The sequence below is a fragment of the Rissa tridactyla genome, chromosome 5 (genome assembly GCF_028500815.1).
Source record: "Rissa tridactyla isolate bRisTri1 chromosome 5, bRisTri1.patW.cur.20221130, whole genome shotgun sequence".
Classification (NCBI taxonomy): domain Eukaryota; kingdom Metazoa; phylum Chordata; class Aves; order Charadriiformes; family Laridae; genus Rissa; species Rissa tridactyla.
In genome coordinates this window covers 16,331,547-16,350,080 of record NC_071470.1, presented here as the reverse complement: position 1 = coordinate 16,350,080, position 18,534 = coordinate 16,331,547, and the positions used below count along the sequence as shown (strand labels likewise).

Below are 18,534 nucleotides of genomic sequence, written 5' to 3'. Positions count from 1 at the left end.
AACTAAATAAGCTGACCCTCCAAGAAAGCATAGGAAGTGCCAGTACCAGCTTTACCCCTTGTTGCTCTTCAGAAAGGGGAATTAGAGTGATCCCACTATAATGAACTTTCCCATTCTTTACCATCTTTATGATTAAGCTCCAAGTCACTCCCCAGGCTTTAACTAAGTCTGCACGAGAAACAGGGTAGGAATAGGGGTGTAGCACCAAGTTCCTCTGTCTCCTTGTGAAAAGCCCCTGGAAGCCTCAGGGACAGACCAGCCTTACAGCTCTTCCACATTCCTAACAGGAGCAACGCTTTGCACAAGAGTTTAATGGTTCATCCGTCTGCTTTGACCTGATGAGGACAGGTCCCACACAGAGGCACTAGTATTAACAGCTCTGTGCAAGTTTCCGAAAAGCATCCTGATTCTCTGAAGCTTCTGCTCAGCCTCCCTGTTAAGCTGAGCCCTGAAGCAGTGCTGTGCTACCCCAAACACAGTTCAGGACAAAAGATCCTTCAAGCACAACTTCTCAGTACCCTCTTCTTCCTCCCTAAGGAGAAGGGACCAGCTTGCCTTCTCAGGTGCTCTGGTGGTCAAGAGGATGCCTACCTGCAGAGACAGGGTGATGTCCCAGTTGCGTTACAATGCTTACAAACACAACTGTGTCACAGGGTTGTCCCTGCTCTGCGGGTGTTCTATGAAAGCAGCGCTAGTGAAGCGGGAAGAGGAGATGGCATAATGAAAGATGACAGCTTGATTTTAAGCCCCCATAATTCCCACTCCCTTTGAGTGGCTTCTGATGTGCTCCTCACAGAAGAATCCTATGACAGGACAAAAAGCCCAAGGCATATTTGCCCAGAGTGTTGAGTGATTGCTGCATAGTAAGTCCCTATGTGGAAGCCATTAACTGCAGAACCTGAAAGCATCTGATTCAAGGATAGAGCTATTTCAGTCAGATAACGCTGTCTTGTATTGTCTACCCAAACTGTTAGACAAGTTCCTTAAATCTTCAAGTATGTGTCCTAAACCTTAAATTGCAGCTACATTTCTGTGGGTAAATGGTTATGATAATTATACTCATTACCAAGACGACACCGATCTTATGCTCTGTTTAACTATTGATACAGCATACTCGAAGGCACACATGTTGAATAAATTCAGAAGGTATTATGTGACTACTTACAGGATAATTCTCTAACATCTCAACACCACTATTTTTCAACTAAGACATCTATGCCTTCTAGTCTGAGACTTGCTCACGGTCACCCTTCTCTATCCTCCCCTCCATTTCACAACGCCCAATGCAACAAGCCAAACGCAGACTTTGTCATCTCAAGGATTTTAATAGCACTGGCCAATTGATAATAATAAAAACAAGTAGAAATTAGGTAATAATAGTAAAAGCAAAAATATCAAAATAACATAGGACATATTCATTCATGCTAATTAAATGAGGTAGCAAGCTGACTAACTTGTGGGGCTGAATTTTTGTTTTCAATAATTTAACAGCAGAGAATAAATTTCTGCAAATTCATTAAGAAAGCTGCTTTCAGAACAAGTATGTAAGCAGAAAGGAAGGAAAAAGATAACCATCATATAGCTTTGAAGCCAATATTTGCTTTCTACTTGGACTGATACCAAATTAGGGTAATTCTGCTTAAATTCAATGTTCAAACAAGCAGAATGCTCCTCTGCTGAAGATGGGTTGTATCGCTGTAACTTAGGAAAAACTTGCCCCAGGAATCTGATTAGATCAATAATTTACGTGGCTGCACATGGAATGTAGGCAAGACAACCAAAGAATCAGAAGTAAAGATCTGCCAGTGGATCAGTTGATAGCTGCTAGTCCACTGTCATTAGTTACATGACAAACACCTGCAGGACTATCTGGCCTCCCAACGGACACAGTTTAGACCGCACCAGTACCCACTGATCCCAACCAGGATCGGGGTATTATTGTTGTGGTCAGCTCTATTTCCAGGCTTAACCCAAATCCTACCAAATTCACTTAGAACTTCTCTTTTGACTTCAATGCCAGTTAGGACAAACATTCAACTGGGCAAAGAATTACCCTAAAAGAAAATGAACAATCAGCGAGATTAAAATTCCTGATCACTGTCCATAACTGGACTTATGTAAAAAGATGTTCTATTTCTTTTGCTTTGATATCACTTGAAATATTTAAAGTGCAGGTTAGGAACATTTCTGGAAGCAGAAGTCCGCAGTTTGAAGGTAACTTTTCCACTTAAAAGATGATTCATTATTAAAAACAGGTCTGTACCATCTTCAGTAACCAAAAAAAATTGCTATAAAAATAGAGATTTGAAAATAGACTGAATTCACATGTACCAGGTACCATTTCTAGTGTAAAATTGGTTTTTAGTTTATGAAAAATATCTTTCCTTAAAAAAGCATAGGGTTACAGTTATTATCACTAAGAAGGTCCACAGAATTCCTTCAGTACCTATTAAACATTATACTCTAGGCTTTTTGACCGGTGGGTCCTGCAGGCTGAACTTAGGAATCTCACATGAAGAAGCAAAAGGAATTCTTTTGGCTGACACCTTCTTCCCAATTGTTTCAATCTGAAAGAGAAAGGACATTCAGAAGTCAGTGTGGCAAATTAACAGAATCATGTCAGCCTATGAGGCATCTACAACCTAAATCCAGGACCACGACTACATTTCACGAACACTAGAACAATACAAGCCACAAAGCACAGTGTGCCCAGGGACAGTTTCTGGGATTGGAACTGCAAAGAGTTTTTTAAAACCATCCTTTCACAGGTGCCTGCTTTGCATATTTCAAGCTGCATCTTGCTAATTTGAACATTCACGTGACTCAGCTTTCATAGGACGATCGGTGCAAATATCAAAGTGTTTCAGGGTATTCAGAAAGTGTGGGTTTGGCCTCCTTTGTCTAGAGATTTATATCCAGTAAATTAGGATAGAAGAAGCTTTTTCCCCTTCTTAATGCAGTGGCATGTTTTTGAAACAGACTCTGCAAGGTTAAAGGCAGCCAACTCTGTAAAAGGAAGCATGTAACAAAGCTGGCACACACATAAGCCAGGTATTGCAAAACTCAAACAGTGAGACAGGTTCCCCTAATTTGTAGGTCAGACTAACGTAAATCACTAAGGACAGAACTTGTAGAGGACAAAACACCAGCTAGTAAAATAGTTCAGGTGCCCAGTAAGTGAGGAGAGCTGTAGCTTTCCTCTTAAGTAGTACAGGTAAGATGCAAAGCACCAAAAGACAAAATACTTCAAACTATGTTAAGTAATAATTTAAGAAAATTTTTAATGAATATATTCTAGACATACATCTGAACTGACTGTTTAAACAGCTCTTTTTTGAGTGTGATGATGTAATCAAGTAGTTACGTTAGCTATATGTACCATATTTGCTCATAACAGCTTCAATTGACTGATTAAAGCAATTTCTACATGCCTGTTCACAAACAGTGTAATAATCACGTGTAGTTTAAGCACAGGAAAAACAGCAAGAGAGTCTATGTCCATGATGCAAGTGATCACAGTACTCAGGAGTACACAGAATGAAGCACAGCCAAAACATGCAACTGATCTGGCTTGTAGATTTTGTTCTGATTGTGCCTGGCTTGAATGCTTCTATCCAATTATTCGGGTGATTTTAGTAGTAGTCAAATTCTCTCTCCACTAGAAGCGCTTCAAGGCATGCCTACACTGCTGAATGTTGATGGCATAGGCTGATGCAGCTTTTGATTTTAACAAAGCATCGGTCGATAAAAATAGGAAGGTACTGGACGAAGAAAGCACTAGTGAAGAGACTTAAGTACAGGTGGTTTTAGATTTAAATCCTCACCTCAAGAGGGTTTTTTTGCCTTGCTACTCAGTCATTGCAGAGCAAAAGTTAAAGGGAACAGAGAGCAGAAGGAAAGGAACATAAGAAGCAGCATCAGCCAGTTGATTACCTGGAAGCCAATGACTTGTAGCTCGTTGTGGAGATCATCTAGAACTCTCCGGCCATCAAAGATAAATGCAGGCTTCAGCATCTTCTTATGAATACGTTCATAATCCAACTCCTGTAAAGGGCAATCAAAGTAGCCAGAGTAGATAAATAGCATAATGATCACCTCTTTTTATTTCAGTTTAATTTGAAAATAACATTTTTACCTTAAACATGTCCCATTCAGTGCAAATTACAAGGGCATGAGCTCCATCACAGGCTTCATAGGGATCTTTACTTATAGTGACCAACCGAGACACTGTAACAGAAGGAAAATGAGGTTTTATTCTGCACACATCTTTAGCATCACCCTAGCGCACTCCTGGCAAACTAGTCTCCTTCCTTGCCCTACTCAAACAAGGAGAGCTTCAGGTCACTCATCTAGAAATGTCTTTTGTCAAAACATCTGTCACTCTGATTTCACTTATTTAAATGAAAGCAGCTTGTATCTGGCATCTAAGTGCCCTGACTTCATTTAGATGTTTGAAGTTAAGCATTCAAGTTTGATTTAAACAGTCAAGAGCATCACTAGAATTCAAAGTTACTGTGGAGCGTTCAAATGCCAGCTCTCACAAAGGTCATTGCCTGTACAACAGCAGCACATCACGGCTCACACTAAAGATACACATCTCACTAGGTGCTGCCTTCATCCTTTGACTGCCTCAGCAGATGCCTAGAGACAACGCTCCCATTCCCCTCTCATTCAAGGGCAAATAAGGTATGCCCTTCACTCCATCACAGCTCATTCCTCCATTGTCTTCACCTCTAGAAGTCTGATCTACCATCTCCAGTCTTCCCCTCACAATACAGAAAGAAAACAAAGATCCGAAATACCCCCTGCTTCTCCACAAGAAATTTCTAGTCACCAATGATTACTTCAAAGTCTTCCTGAATTTAAGTGAATGTGAATTTGGAAGTGATATGGGGGAGGGGAGAATGCTCTGTAGTGAATTCCAGAATTATTTCTTTATTTCTACTTCACATATGCAAGAAAGAACTAAGGCAAGATAGGACTCAGGACACAAAGGAGCTGACAGAGCAACACTAGTCTTTTCTACTTCTGATGTTCTTCTTTCTCTTCCTTTTAATTATGCAGAAAGAAAATTCTTTGCATGGATTCAAATGAATATTTATCAAAAGAAAGATACAATAGCACAGAATTAGCATTTATCTATAAAAGCTGTGGGGAAAGGGGAAGGAGTCACAGTAATCCTCTAGTAAATGTAGCCAGCAGCACATCATTGCCATGGTGAAAATGAGAAGATGAATTTTAGTATTTAAGACCTTGTGTATTTTGAGAATAGGGTGGGGTTTTTCTTTGGAGGGTGTGGGGAATAGGCTTTACATGAACATTCTTACCTTGGTTATCTTCTGAAACACCTGGATGTGAGAGATCCAAGATGATTTGTTCCTTAGGTACTTTAGGATCATAGATATGGAGCTTTGCTCCTTCATCCATTAAATACTTGCTAATGTAGATACTGGATGACTCTCTAGGGAAGAGAATCAATCAGTTAGAGAACCAGATGGCATGTTCTAAGCAACAAAAGTCTGCAAGTGTCATGATATGCCTTGCCAGAGCTTTTATACCAGCTTTATGTTAAACATCTTAGTGGTAATCCATGCCAGCAGCAAACTTGAAGTCTTGAGGGACACCAAGGAAAATAATATGAAAAACAAGTTTACATCTCTCTTGCTGAATCATGCGAGAGATACTAAGCCCCAGGACTCCTATAGACCATAATTAGCAAGGCATCAATCATATAAGCATTCCCCATAAACTGCAGTTGGAGAGAGTCGTACAAAGTTTGAGCCTTACAGGAAAAGAGAATTAATCACCTTTGGGAAATAAAGCTGAAACTTTGGCTTCACATAACAATTTAGAGTCAGTTGCAAAAATGTTTGCATTCTTCTCTGTGGAAAATGGAAGGACTCTGTCAAAAACCTATCTTTGCTTATGCAAGTTAATAAGGACTTAATTGACGCCCCAAGCCTGCCAGTGTTTAAGACACATTTGGACAATGGCTTTAGTAATGTGCTTTAACTTTTGGTCAGGCCTAAAGTGGTCAAGCACTTCCAACTGAAAATATTCTATTCTACTAGAGTTATTTGCTCCAGCTTCTGAATCATTCAGGTATGTTATAGAGATCAAGATCAATTGTCTCATCCATTTAAGAAATACTAATCCCCATTACACATCAATTCAATCACAAGAGATTAAGGGTCCTATATCTGATCTGGTTTTATTAACACAATTGAATTGGGATGTTTAGCTGCATAGCTGGTGAGAAGTACAGGGAACCCATGTTAGTGAACTGAGTTTGCTTTCTTACCTTGTGTCCCCAGTATCCTTTTTGAAGGCAAACCCTAAAATAGCAATCTTCTTATCAGTGACAGTATTGAACAAGCTGTCAATAATGCGGGAAGCAAATCTTCTTCTCTGATAATCATTCATGTCTATTACCTGAAATTACATAAGACGAGGGCGCAGAAGAGCACCATTTTAAACTATAAGCAGATTCTATTAACAATCAAGCCAAGCTACCCACACTTAAGTTTAACAGAGGCTTAAAAAAGAAAGTTAAGTATTTTTACTGAGTATCATAAGGAATCCAAAGATAAATTTAGTTAATTTATCAAGTTCTGAGACAAATCCTGTTTTAATCAGTGACTGCAGATGCATATACACACATACTATCTTGCATTACCTAGTTCAAAGACTAGGATTTTTTCAGATTGCTTTTTTTTTTTTTTTAAAAAGCAGCTTATTGTATTCTAGGCAGACACATGGAAAGTGGTTTCAGTGTTAGAGTACTTGATATCACATAGACATCCTATTGCCAGACCTCCACTGGCATGTAGAATAACTGTGAAAACATTTTTAGCCTTTTTAATCCAAACAAACAGATTTCAGTGCACAAATCTAGCGTGATTAAACCAGATTGAGTGCTCCACTTCTGTCATTGCATGAAAGCGGGTTCACTCTCTCCGATTGCTCCTGTACTTTCCTCCCAGTCTGCTTTATACGTTGATCTCCAGCCCTTAACACACACTCAGGCCACCGGATCACTAGTAGAACAGGAGAGGTAGCTTCCCCCACTCCAGTGTTCTGTGTGGACTGGAAGATAACTCTACTTCCCTCTGTTTTGAGACTTTCAACCCAAATCAAGAATTACCAGCAGCAGCCTATGAAACATGAGATATAAGCTATACAGTAGAAGGATATTGGTGAATCAGGTTTATTTGAGGGGAAGAAATAAAAGCAGTGGGATTTATGCAATTCAACAGGGTGCTGATAGGGAACAAAGGTTAACAATTGACTGGGTAAGAGAGACATTTCTTTCTGCAGGTATGTTTTCAAGTAATGAAAATTCTCAGAATTAGAGAGCCCTGTCCTGTCTAAACACCAGAGCAAACAAAAGTTAGGATTCTGGCGCTACTCTGATCAGCGTATCCTCCAGAATTTGCATCCTGGCCTCAGACTGGTCTGAGGTCTCCCATGTGCGTGCACTGGGATGAGCTGCTGAGTGCAGTGCATGCAACAAAGAAGGGTTTCACCCAGTTGCTTAATATGCATTACATTACTTGACCAGTGTGGGCTGGGGCAGACAGACCTCTGCAAGATGACAATAATGAAGCAGGAGGTGCAGGTAAGGGGTTGCACTACATGAACACAACACTCTTTCCTTTCAACTCTTATCCTAACCCTGCAGCACCTGTTCTTACTATCCGATTTGTCCACAGCTTAATAAGCTACATGGAAACACTGCAAAGAGTTGCTCTTAAAACAGAATCAGAGAGCATAAAAGCATTAAAAGCACTTTCAAGTAGCTTGTTTACATGAGCAATGCAACCTTTTAGGCTTTTGTTAAACAAAAAAACCACATCCACATAGAGTAAAGCTTAAGTGTTCTTATGGCTTTGGGTTGCCAAGTTACCAAGTAGGTTGCATTTGGAGAAGGAACCTTGTGATCTCAGAGGAAAAAACCAAACCAATTTGTTTCTTTCAAGATGGTATTAATTTTTCCCTATTCATCAGATTATCACTGAAGTTACAAGGTTAGTTCCTGCAGCTCCAGGGATTGCCTGTTGTCTGCATACATCTTATACTGAGTAAAAGCAGTAGTTCTTAAAGCAAATATCAGAACCCAGGGCTCCTTCTCTTTCCTGCTGTGCCAATGTGCCAAGCCCTACACTGAACCAATGCTTTCCTGGATGCTTGCACAAGGTTCATGCAGTAGTTAGTCTCAGCTTCACTGATGCTGTTGCAAGCCTCTCCGTCATGGACTAGACTATCCTAGTGAGGTGCACTTTCTAAGGAAGATGTCAATCTGAACCTCTTCAGAGGCAGGCAGCATAAACCCCATACCTTCCTTGTCCCAAGCAACTGATATAAGACTTATAGTTGCAAGCAACTAGGCTGCTGCCTAGCCCCTGGCTGCAGGCTATACTACCTGAACAGGATGTAGGAAGCCATTGGACATCACAGATAACATAAGAAACTGACAAAAGTCACCAATAGCACTGTGAGGGATGACTGAGTTTTACAGGCGGTTATGGAGGAGCTGTTAGCGAGATCCAGCCAAGCTTCAGATAATTGGAATAGACACCTTTTGGGGAATAGAACCTTGCAAAGCCAACAGAGCCTAGATAACCCTGCCAACAGTACCATGTGGCCACAACAACCTAGGTAATGGTAGAAGAAATACTGAACTTCAGTACGGATGTGGCACAACTGACCAATGATGAAAAAATAATTAGGGGTAGTTGTTTATTTGGCAGCAGACTGGGATGAAGAAAAGTAATGGGAAAGAAGGCTAGCCAAAAGGAAGATCGGAAAAAGGGAAAGCTGCTAATAAGTTCGGCAAATCATGCACTTGGTATTCTGGGGGCATCCGCTAGGCAGCATTGTACTTGATCGCCACAGCCTAAATCAGGATAATAAAGCTGTTCTTTTGATCATTCTCAGTCAGGACTGGGAAGAGGGGTGAGGTGCTTCCACTGGTTAGTAGGGAAACACTTGCTAGGACACTGAGCATCCCGGTACTGCTGCATTGGTGCTAGGCCTGAGAGCATCCACATCTTCCCAACTGTTCCTAACATTAACCAGGCAACAGCAGCAACTATGTTTATTTAAAAGAATAGCAAGTTCTGCCGAGTTCTTTCAGAAAAGGAACTCAAAGCCTAAGCACCCGCAAATATCTACTGCCAGTGTTAGGCTGAGGGCCCTCAGATGTAAAGATTAACGTTAAGGTATCTGCTTCTTAAAGCTGAAACACAGATTATACACGGACAGCCCTGAAAAGCTCAATGGCTGAAAGCTGAATGCTGAAGAAACAGGAACTCCTCAAAATAGTTAGTGAAGAACTTATACCTGTTGCCAGTAGCGGGCTACTTCAGGCAAGTTCAGTGCCTCACAGAGGTACACTAAATTCAAGACATCCTTCTGAAAACAGCTACCTCCAAACCCTGAAAGAGAAAATAATTATTTTACAGGCAACTAAGGTACTACCCTAACTCAGTCTTTGCAATCAAGTAGTTTTTGGCAATCATTGAAAAAACAATAATTGATGTTATAATTATCAGTGAGCATTATAATTTTCCCCAGTATTTCACTGTTAGCAAATTAAAACCTTAAGAGTGTCTCAAAATTGAACTCCTGGGCCTGCCTACTTTGTCAGTTACAGAAGCCCTAGAATCTGCTTCAGGTCCCGCTGAAGTCAGTGGAAGTTTTAAACCAGTCTCAGGGAAACATATAAGATAGCTCCTAGTTTTTTTATTATTACAAGTGAGTGGACAAGTTCCTAGGTTTGCTCTCCCCCCACCTAGAGATTTAGATGAATACTTCTTAAAACAAGTATGTTAAGATTAGGTTCTCTCCTCCTGCATGCAGAAATGGATACCTAATCATTGCCAAGAACCAGAGATCACCATGGCTGACTAAGGCAGAACTGAGATAATTAATAGAGGGATCTTTGACCCCTAGAACTTTACTCAGGATCCCAGAAGCAACACACTGTAGAAGGAATTATAATAACAATAGCTTTTCAACATATTACCAAAATTCCTATCTGTTTTCACTCTTGCATAGACTCTAGGAGAGGTTATATTTATTAAATTATTTTAAAGTCACACTTTACTTTCCTGGCATGAAGACTGTAGCCATATAGATAGGCTTTTTTCTTGTTCAGTAAGCTTGAAAGTTTGTCATACTGATCACCACTTTATCACATCTTACTTGTTAGTAAATCTTAACAACTGAATTCATCCTACAAATTAAAAGTTGCTGTCACACATTCTGACCTAGAGGCATCCTCTTCTGCAGGACACTGGCAGCAACTCCTGAACCGAATTGCAGCAGCTACAATTGAGAAGACATCTTAGAGAGCACTATCATCAGTGATGCTTCAGAAAATTAAAGTTGCAACTTCTCCTTCCGGTGTTCCAGGCAGGATAAACCACGCACTCTGAACCCTCAGGTTTCAGACTGACAGGGTCTAGAGCAACCTCAGTCCTAGCCATTTTACCAGGAAAACTGATTCTGCTAGTACTCTACAGCAATATTTTTTACACACTCATGCTGTAGAAGATTTTAGAGTATCAAATCACTTCAAAACACTACTAGAAGACACATTGCACTATTAAACAGAAGCCCAGAAGAAAAAGGAAGAGGATTTTTCATTTACCAACACTGGCTTTGAGAAACTTATTTCCAATTCTTTGGTCTGTTCCAATAGCTCTTGCTACTTCTTCAACATCTGCTCCTGTAGCTTCACATAGAGCACTGATCGAGTTAATGCTGCTGATTCTTTGGGCAAGGAAGGCATTAGCTGCCTGTAAACAAAAAACATAGTAAAAAGAGCTTGATTCTTCCAGAAACCAAGATGTGCACAGACTGAAGAGAGTTACTACTAGAAGGATTACTTTAGTATCTATGTAACACTGTTGAGATACAAAGTGGTAACATAACTAGTTTAATACATAAATAACAGTTAATGGAATCTAAGCAAAATAATGTAATGCTTAACTTGCAGATTTTGAAACGTTTTATGACAGTAACCAGTTTCTGCAGCACTGGAGGTTTATTAATAAATAACACAGCAATAAAAGTGAGAAAAGGATTTCATGGAAAGCCAATACCACCTATTGGCTCAATTAAGATAATTGGAAAAGATTAATATCCTTTGACATATCTATTAAGTCCTCCCAGCCTTGTCTGTCTGTCTTAGCTGCATCACTCAGTGTCAGTGAACTTATGCTTCTGAGTTTTGTTTCACTTACATCCTTTGCTCATTGCAGACAACAGCAGTAAGTAACACTAACCAGTTTAGAAAGTTCTGATGACCAGGTATTGGTTGTGAGGATTTTTTCTTTGGGCACCCAGTGCTCATAAACAGCACAAAGAGCACGGACAGCTTTCTGTCCCTCTGGAGAATCATCTCCCCCGATAAGCACTCGGTCTGGGTTCTTCAGGTCCTTGATGGCTGTTCCTTCTGCGAGGAACTCTGGGTTAGACAGCACCTACAGGCACAGAAACAAAGAACAGATAAAAGCCAAAAGCAACAACCAGCCTTTAAATACACAACTCAAAGATTATGCTTACCTGCAAATCCAAGTTAGGCTTGGTATTAGCATCAAATATTCGACGAATGCTCTCCGCAGCACGTACTGGAACCGTGCTTTTCTCAGTGACAATTTTATAGCCATTTGAGTTTTGTACAATTCGCCTAGCACAAGCTTCAATGTATTTCAGATCAGCTGCTCGGCCTTTTCCCATGCCATAGGTCTTTGTTGGAGTGTTAACCTAGTTAAATACACAGAGGAGAAAGAAATGTTACAGCTCTCAACACAAAAGCTAGTGACAAGGTGAAATTGTTAAGAGTTACAGACATTTCCCTTCCCAGAGTCCAGCTTGCTTCTACCCCAGAATTATTCTAGTTACCATATCAGATGAACAGCGATTAGCTTTCTCAATTACCCATTTTGTCTTCTAAAGAAAGCTCATTGGCCTCTATTCAAATAGAATTTAAACAAAAGCAATTCATAGCAGCTCTACATGCTTCAGTGAAACTTAGTCCTTATTCTGGAAACACCAGTAATTTCTTCATGATTACAGACAGACAGGTGTTCCCCCCCACCCCCATTCCACGTTAGGAGTGCAAAAATTCACATTATAAGAATCTTGCAGCTTGTAAGGCAGTTATTGTTTAAACCAACTTTGCAGTGAAACCTAAGTGTGGAGCTACTGAAAATTGCTATGCTGAAGTACACAGAAAAGGCAACATGAGGGAAAACACGTCATTTAGATTAAGACAGAGGGTCCTTTTCATTACAGACTGAAAGAAGAAACAGCAACAACGTGTAAAACACAACAGCATGTTTTAAGCCAAGGACAGGTGGCAATATATGGCCTGCATTAGTGGCAGTCATCCAGGCAAGTAGCATTAATTTTAGACTTAATGAATGGAGAAAAATACTATCAGAAAGAGAGGTCTGTACTAAGGTGCTCTAACAAAGAGGAGCTCTCAAGGAAAGAGGACATAAGTAACAAAAATAACTCAACTGTGGCCTACCAAGATGAATAGCAATCAGTTCTTTTGGATTCTGCATTAGGAACAACCTTCTAGATCACCAAAGGTCACACTCTTTATGTTTGACTGGATCCTCTTCCTAGTGGTGTCAACAGCTTAGAAATGTTGAAGCTAGAAAGTATTAAAGCCAGCCTGTCTTCTCTTACTACACTGTTCTTTAAAAGCTTCTAGAAACAAGTTATCTTTGTAACCCAATAATCAGTATATTATTTTGCCTCCCTATCTAGGAACTGTATTAATATTATTGGAGTCCCATGGATTTCAGTAGTACACTGCAATGACAGATCTACACTATATTCTGCTCTGAGACCCCATACATCTAACCAAGCTAAACATCAACATTATCATTTTGACTTAGAGCCTATTAATTTGTCAAACATTCCACTGGCTATAAGGAACAGATAAAAATAAAATGCTTACTTAACACTTTTCCCACAGTTCAGAGAAAGACAAGGAAAAAAAAAACTGACACATGATATGACGTTGTTAACTGAATCTATATGACAAAACAAAGGCCTCTTCCCAACATAAGAGGAACATAATGATTTGCTAAGAAAGAAAAAAAAATCCAACACACACAACCACCTTCTCCCACTAAACTTACAGAAATAAATACAAGATCTGCTTCTCTAATGGCATCATCAATACTGGTGGAAAAGAAGAGGTTTCTTCCTCGACAGGATTCTACCACTTCTTTTAACCCTGGCTGAAAAAAAAAGCAGAAAAAAAAGCAGTTAAGGTTAATGCAGTTAGAAGACCAGTAAACTGCATGCCCAAACAGTCAGCATAACATTTCACATACAAAAAGACTTTTCTTTTTCCCCAGTGTGCCATGTTTTCAGTCTGCCAGATGTGAAGTAAAGCTTCTGTAGATTAAATAGTAAAAAAATAAAGCCCTTTCTTATTCAAAACACTCAAAATGCTGTCTTGAAATTTCCAGCCACACTGAATTGTCATTTGCACAACTAGATTTTAGGCTCCAGTTATTCCAATGCTCACTTCTATTACCACAAGCAACAATTGAAGAAATACCTGTAGAGTGACATGAAGTAGATTCAAGAAGTAAAGTCTTACAATATTCCCTAGGCTACAAACAAAAAAGGAGAGTTGGGACCACCTCTTCCCTCATCCACACATTCCATGATCTCCCCAACATCAGATACAAAACTGATTCAGCACCAAAAAACCCCAACCATAAAGGAGTATTCCAACAAATTAGCAAGCCCAGATCCAGTGAAAGAAAGGCAGCGGAGAGATAGACCACTCCTTTAACAAGTACTCATATTTGGATCAGATTAAACTTATCACGGAACTGCACCTGCAGCATGGAAGAATCACAAGCACAGCTTGATGAGATTTTTTTCCAGAGACACATACTATACTAGAACACTTTCTCTTCCTTTAACACCTCCGCTCAGACAAGAGGAACGGGAGGCCATGTGTACATGAGCAATCCTCTGTATTAGAATGGTCTACAAAACAATTCAACTAAGATACAGTTGTCATAGATAAAAGAAGCCTTTACTTTTTGTTTGAAAAGCAAAGTAATACACTGTAACCTGGCAATCGGACCTTCAACTTGAGAAACGCCTATCATGACATGAAATATTTGAGTTAGTACCAGAAAGGCAAAGGTTCACCAAAGGGAGAGAGAGGAAAACAGGCAGAGGGGGAAACCTTTCTTATGCAAGACATTTTTGCTGTGTCACTTTACACCAAATACCTACTTAAAGTAAAACAAAGGTCAGCGCAGGCAGAATAATGTGTTATAACCCATCTAATGCCCTAACTATGGTCTTACTGGGACACAAACAGAAGAGCAGCCCACCAGACAATTTCTGACACTGGGAAAAAAAAACCCCAAACCAAAAAATACAAAAACCTCACTGTGCAATGACTCAATTTTACAACTGTCTGAACTAATTCTTGGCAGTTTTTGTATGTCTTTTGTAAGCAAAGGACACCATTCCAGGAAACAGATGTTGTGAGTTGGTGTGGTTTGTTTTTTTTTTTAAAAAAAAACATGCCAAGACTAACTCTACTTTAACTCATTCGGTCTCAGTGTTTATAAAAACAAAGTACTTGGTTTCATGATCTTTATTCATGTCTCACCTGCTAATCTGAGCATTATGCACATTTTTCTTTGTATATGTATCACAAAGGAGGTCTATTCATCCTCACTTAAAAAGTCACAGTATAGGTTTGGTTTTAAGGGGGGAAAGCCACATTAGTATTACAGCACTGACAGGATTCATAAGACTTCTTACAGCAAAAGAGTAACTGTTAGTACCAGACAACATGCCTTGCCTTTGGGAGCCGAGTGAAGATAAGTTTTCACTTCCATTAAAGAAAAGAACTCAAACCTATAAAGACTACATCTCACAAAAGATGGAAGGAAAGAAAAAAAGAGACATATTCTTTAAGGGTGAAAAAGAGTGAAAAATAACAAGCATTAAGAGAAACAAGATAGAAGAGTGCTTTACATGTCTTCAAATTAAAGTAATTCTGTAATGACAGAGTGACGGTGTGATACATTTAAAAATAATTTTTATCCAGATTAGTCTTCCCAGGGCAGATTGGAGCTTTATGGTACAAGTGAATCATAAACATATCATGAACATGACTGTCCCCATCTTACAACATGGTTAAGATGGGCAGCGCAGATTGGATTTTGGCAGTATTCAGAATGGGAATAAAGTTTACCACTCAGTATTACACATGCATACTGTGCTACAATACAGCATATATCTATAACTGAGTAAGAGGACTACGTTATAATTAAATTAGATCCCAGAAGAAAGTCAGCATGATCTAGCACAATTCATTATTTTTCCTTACTAGGCCTTTCATATATAATCCTTAAATACCTGCCTGCACTGGACATATTAAGCTATTTAGAAAATCTGGTTTAATGAGCACTAGTAACAAGCAGCTGTCCCAGAATACTCTTTTTGAAGGACATCACTGTGCTATACTTATTAAGCTTCAGAAGCGGGCCATGTGGAAATGCCATGTGGTGGGAGGGAAGCAAATGCAACACAGGCTGGAAGAAGAGACAGTGAGACACAACCACCTCATAGATCGGGAGTGTATCCGAATTCCAGGCATTGATCCTGGCCTCGTTGACATCCACAACAGTAACTTTGATGTTGGGACACATCTGTGCAATAACGCTACAGGTTGGCCCACCAACATAGCCAGCACCGATGCAGCAAATCTTCTTAATTTCAAACATGGTTGCTCTAGTCAGAGGAGGAGGAAAAAAGGAGAAACAGGAGTTATAAATGAAAATACTGGCCAACAATTTAAGGGAATTTGTATTATGCTGCCACAGAGAGAAACGTTTTCTTACAGCTGATCTCTTGACGTGAACGGTAACCACTCTCTTCTGCCCGGGAAGGCTTTGGAGCCTGCCCCGCTCCAGGAGCGCCAGCACACACACAGACACCACAGAGGAAGCGTTGTCTGTGGTGGCTCTGGACCGTGCCAGCGTAAATACCCCCCCTCCGCCCCCGGCAGGGGAGGGACCGCTGCCGCAGGCGCCGCACAGCCCGGGGGAGGGACGGCCGCAGCCCCCACGGCCGGCAGGGCCCCGCCAGGCCGCGACCCCCGGGCTGGGCCCAGCCCCCGCCCTCTCCCCAGAGTCCCTCGGCCGGGAAAGCGCGGAGGCCGCGGCCCCCGCCTCCTCGGTAGAGGGAGCGGGCCGCCAGCCGACCCCGCTCCCCCTCTCCCCAGGGTCGACCCCCGCGGGCTCTGTCCCCAGGAGCGGCTCCCCATCCACGACCCGGCCCCGCGCTACGAAGGGAGGCGGGAAAGGCCGCCACCACCCCGGGCAGCCCCCCGGGAAGGCACAGCGGCCGGCACCGAAACCACAACCCGGACACTTACCGCGGGGAAGGCGCAGTGCTGCCCCGCCGCCGCGGATCGAGCTGGAGACAAGGATGCTCGGCGGACTCAGGACGACGCTCCGCTACCAGCGAGGCGGTGGCGGCTATTTAAAGGGCCGCCCCGGGGCTGAGGCGGCTGTTTCATCCCGCGGCCGCCGAGCGAGGCCGGCCCCAGCTCCTCCCTTCCCCTAGGGGGTGGAGGCCGGCGCGGAGCCCGCCTCCCCGTCCCGCCGCCTCCCCGCCCCGCCGGCGAATGGGCGCCGGACACCTCAGGCGCCGCCGCCACCGGCCGCGCAGGCCCGGCCCGGTCCTGCTAGCGTAGGGGAGGCTGAGGGGCCGCAGGGCCGCCGGGCCCGGATGGGGCCTCCGCGGCCTGGGCTGGGCTGGGCTGGGGCTGGGCAGGCCCTACCGCTGTGGCTTCTTCCCTCAGCCCCAAGGGAGGGAGAGCAGCGCCTCTCGGGTTCTCGCCGCCCGCGGCGGGACTGTTCCGCTTTTTGGGTGTTTTTCATTCCTTACCTTTGCTCCTCCGGGTCCCCCCCACCACTGCCGGTGTCCCCCGGTGTCAGGGCCGGGCTACCGGGGGAGGTAAGCCACCGCCAGCGGGGTAAGGGAACGATCTGTCCCCTCTTCTCCCACCTCAGGGTGTTTTTATAAAATAAATGCATTTTTGGTGGTTGAACACGGCCATGAATAGTTTTTGCTCCCTCAGGTATGCCTACTGTGAAACACAAACCTCAACGTACATTCTGTCTCCCGTAGTCCAGCACCGTCTCAGCAATGATTCGTGAATAGAAAGATGTACAGGTAACGGTGAGATACAGTGTCTAAAGTCCAGATGGCAGACATTGCCAGAGCAAGGAAATTACAAGCGGGCACTCTCTCGCCCTTGTGACCTCGGCGCTGCCCCGGGATCTCTTGCTGACTTGTGTTAAAGGTCTCGGGTACTACCCTTGCCTTTTGTATAGATGCGATATGTTGTTGGTATACTCCGTCTGACTCGGGGAGTGGAAAGACTGTGGGAAATCTCCCACCTTTTCTCCCTCGCATTCGCCTTCACGCTGCACCTCCTAGAAGCTGTGAATTTTTTTTCTGCCTCTGCAATACTGCAGTCATTTATGCTTTTAATAGATTACTACTTCTATGTTAAACGTTGCCAAGTTAGGTGGATAATACGTGTATGTCCTTGTTAACGATGCAAATAAAGCATTGCCTTGTTCTCAAGTGGCATTTTCGACCGTAGGTGTTAAAGCGTATAAAAAAGAAACTGGAATTATTGTTTCTGTTTTACACTTTACTCTGTTACTATTTTACTCTGGAGGATCTGATCTTTCCCTAGAAGAATCGGTGTCCACCTAAGTGAGTACACGCTGTAACTCGCTGGTCCTTTAGAAATGGTACCATAAAATATGTGCGTTTCTACTGAAAGAGCCCACTGAGGTTTGCGGTCTCAGTGCGGGATCCTGACAGAGTCGGTGTGGGTAGCCAAAGAGCTGCCTGGCAAAGGTGCAGGGTTCACAGTGTTTATCCTGAAGTAGAAACAAGTAATGCCTTGTCTCATAGCTCATTTGCACAGATGTCTCAATTTTGAGCACATCCTTTTTTCCAGGGAAGCCTAGGCAAAGCAAATAGAAGCTCGCTGAGCTCTCACTACCAAGTCAGTCTTATCTACATGGTCATCTTCAAAACCCCCCTTTCAAGACGTCCTTAGGTCTTGGCTTAGGCATAAACACATATTTGTACCATGAAGAACTTGATCTGGTCCCTCTGTACACGCCTGTTGCTCTCTTGGCAAGGCCAAATCTGCTTCAGATCCTTCACGTGGTCCCCGGAGGGTGCTGGTATGGAAGGTGAGCTTAGTATGTGCCTGACAAACAAGGAACGGATTTTCTAAATACAGCAGTGGTCACCTTGTGCAAGGCCACGTTTGTGAGAAGGAGCTCCCTCTGCGTGTTGCTGTATGTATGGGTAGTTAGTAGTCAGCTAATACCTCCTAGATACTGTGTTTGCTAAGAGTGAGGGCAGGAGCTTCAGAGCCTTCCTCAGCTGGGGGCGTTCATACGTATCTCAGGAGAGAGCTGCGTCTGGTGG

The 18,534-nt window shown here is 42.4% G+C and overlaps 1 protein-coding gene across 2 annotated transcripts; it reads right to left on the bottom strand.

Moving 5' to 3' along the window:
- Positions 1 to 558: 558 nt before the first annotated feature.
- Positions 559 to 16,617, bottom strand: UGDH (UDP-glucose 6-dehydrogenase). 2 transcript variants are annotated; one of them, XM_054202133.1, is made up of 12 exons: positions 16,448 to 16,617; positions 15,633 to 15,801; positions 13,164 to 13,265; positions 11,572 to 11,772; positions 11,292 to 11,489; positions 10,655 to 10,802; positions 9,343 to 9,437; positions 6,302 to 6,432; positions 5,328 to 5,461; positions 4,136 to 4,227; positions 3,934 to 4,044; positions 561 to 2,567 (listed from the first exon to the last, which is right to left on the bottom strand). In XM_054202133.1, exons 2-12 carry the CDS (start codon positions 15,792 to 15,794, stop codon positions 2,457 to 2,459), a joined length of 1,485 nt encoding a protein of 494 aa, XP_054058108.1. In that variant the 5' UTR covers positions 15,795 to 15,801; positions 16,448 to 16,617; the 3' UTR covers positions 561 to 2,456. The 2 variants fall into 2 exon arrangements, with proteins under 2 accessions (XP_054058109.1, XP_054058108.1); XM_054202134.1 differs by lacking the exon at positions 16,448 to 16,617 and having other exon boundaries at positions 559 to 2,567; positions 15,633 to 15,796.
- Positions 16,618 to 18,534: the final 1,917 nt, after the last annotated feature.

Excerpts from the sequence above, each read along its gene's own strand:
- UGDH (XM_054202133.1), bottom strand. The coding sequence starts at position 15,794 with ATGTTTGAAATTAAGAAGATTTGCTGCATCGGTGCTGGCTATGTTGGT. Across the intron at positions 5,462-6,301 it reads AAGGATACTGGGGACACAAG|AGAGTCATCCAGTATCTACA; the intron begins GTAAGAAAGCAA and ends TCTCTTCCCTAG. Across the intron at positions 2,568-3,933 it reads TACAAGTCATTGGCTTCCAG|ATTGAAACAATTGGGAAGAA; the intron begins GTAATCAACTGG and ends TTTCTCTTTCAG.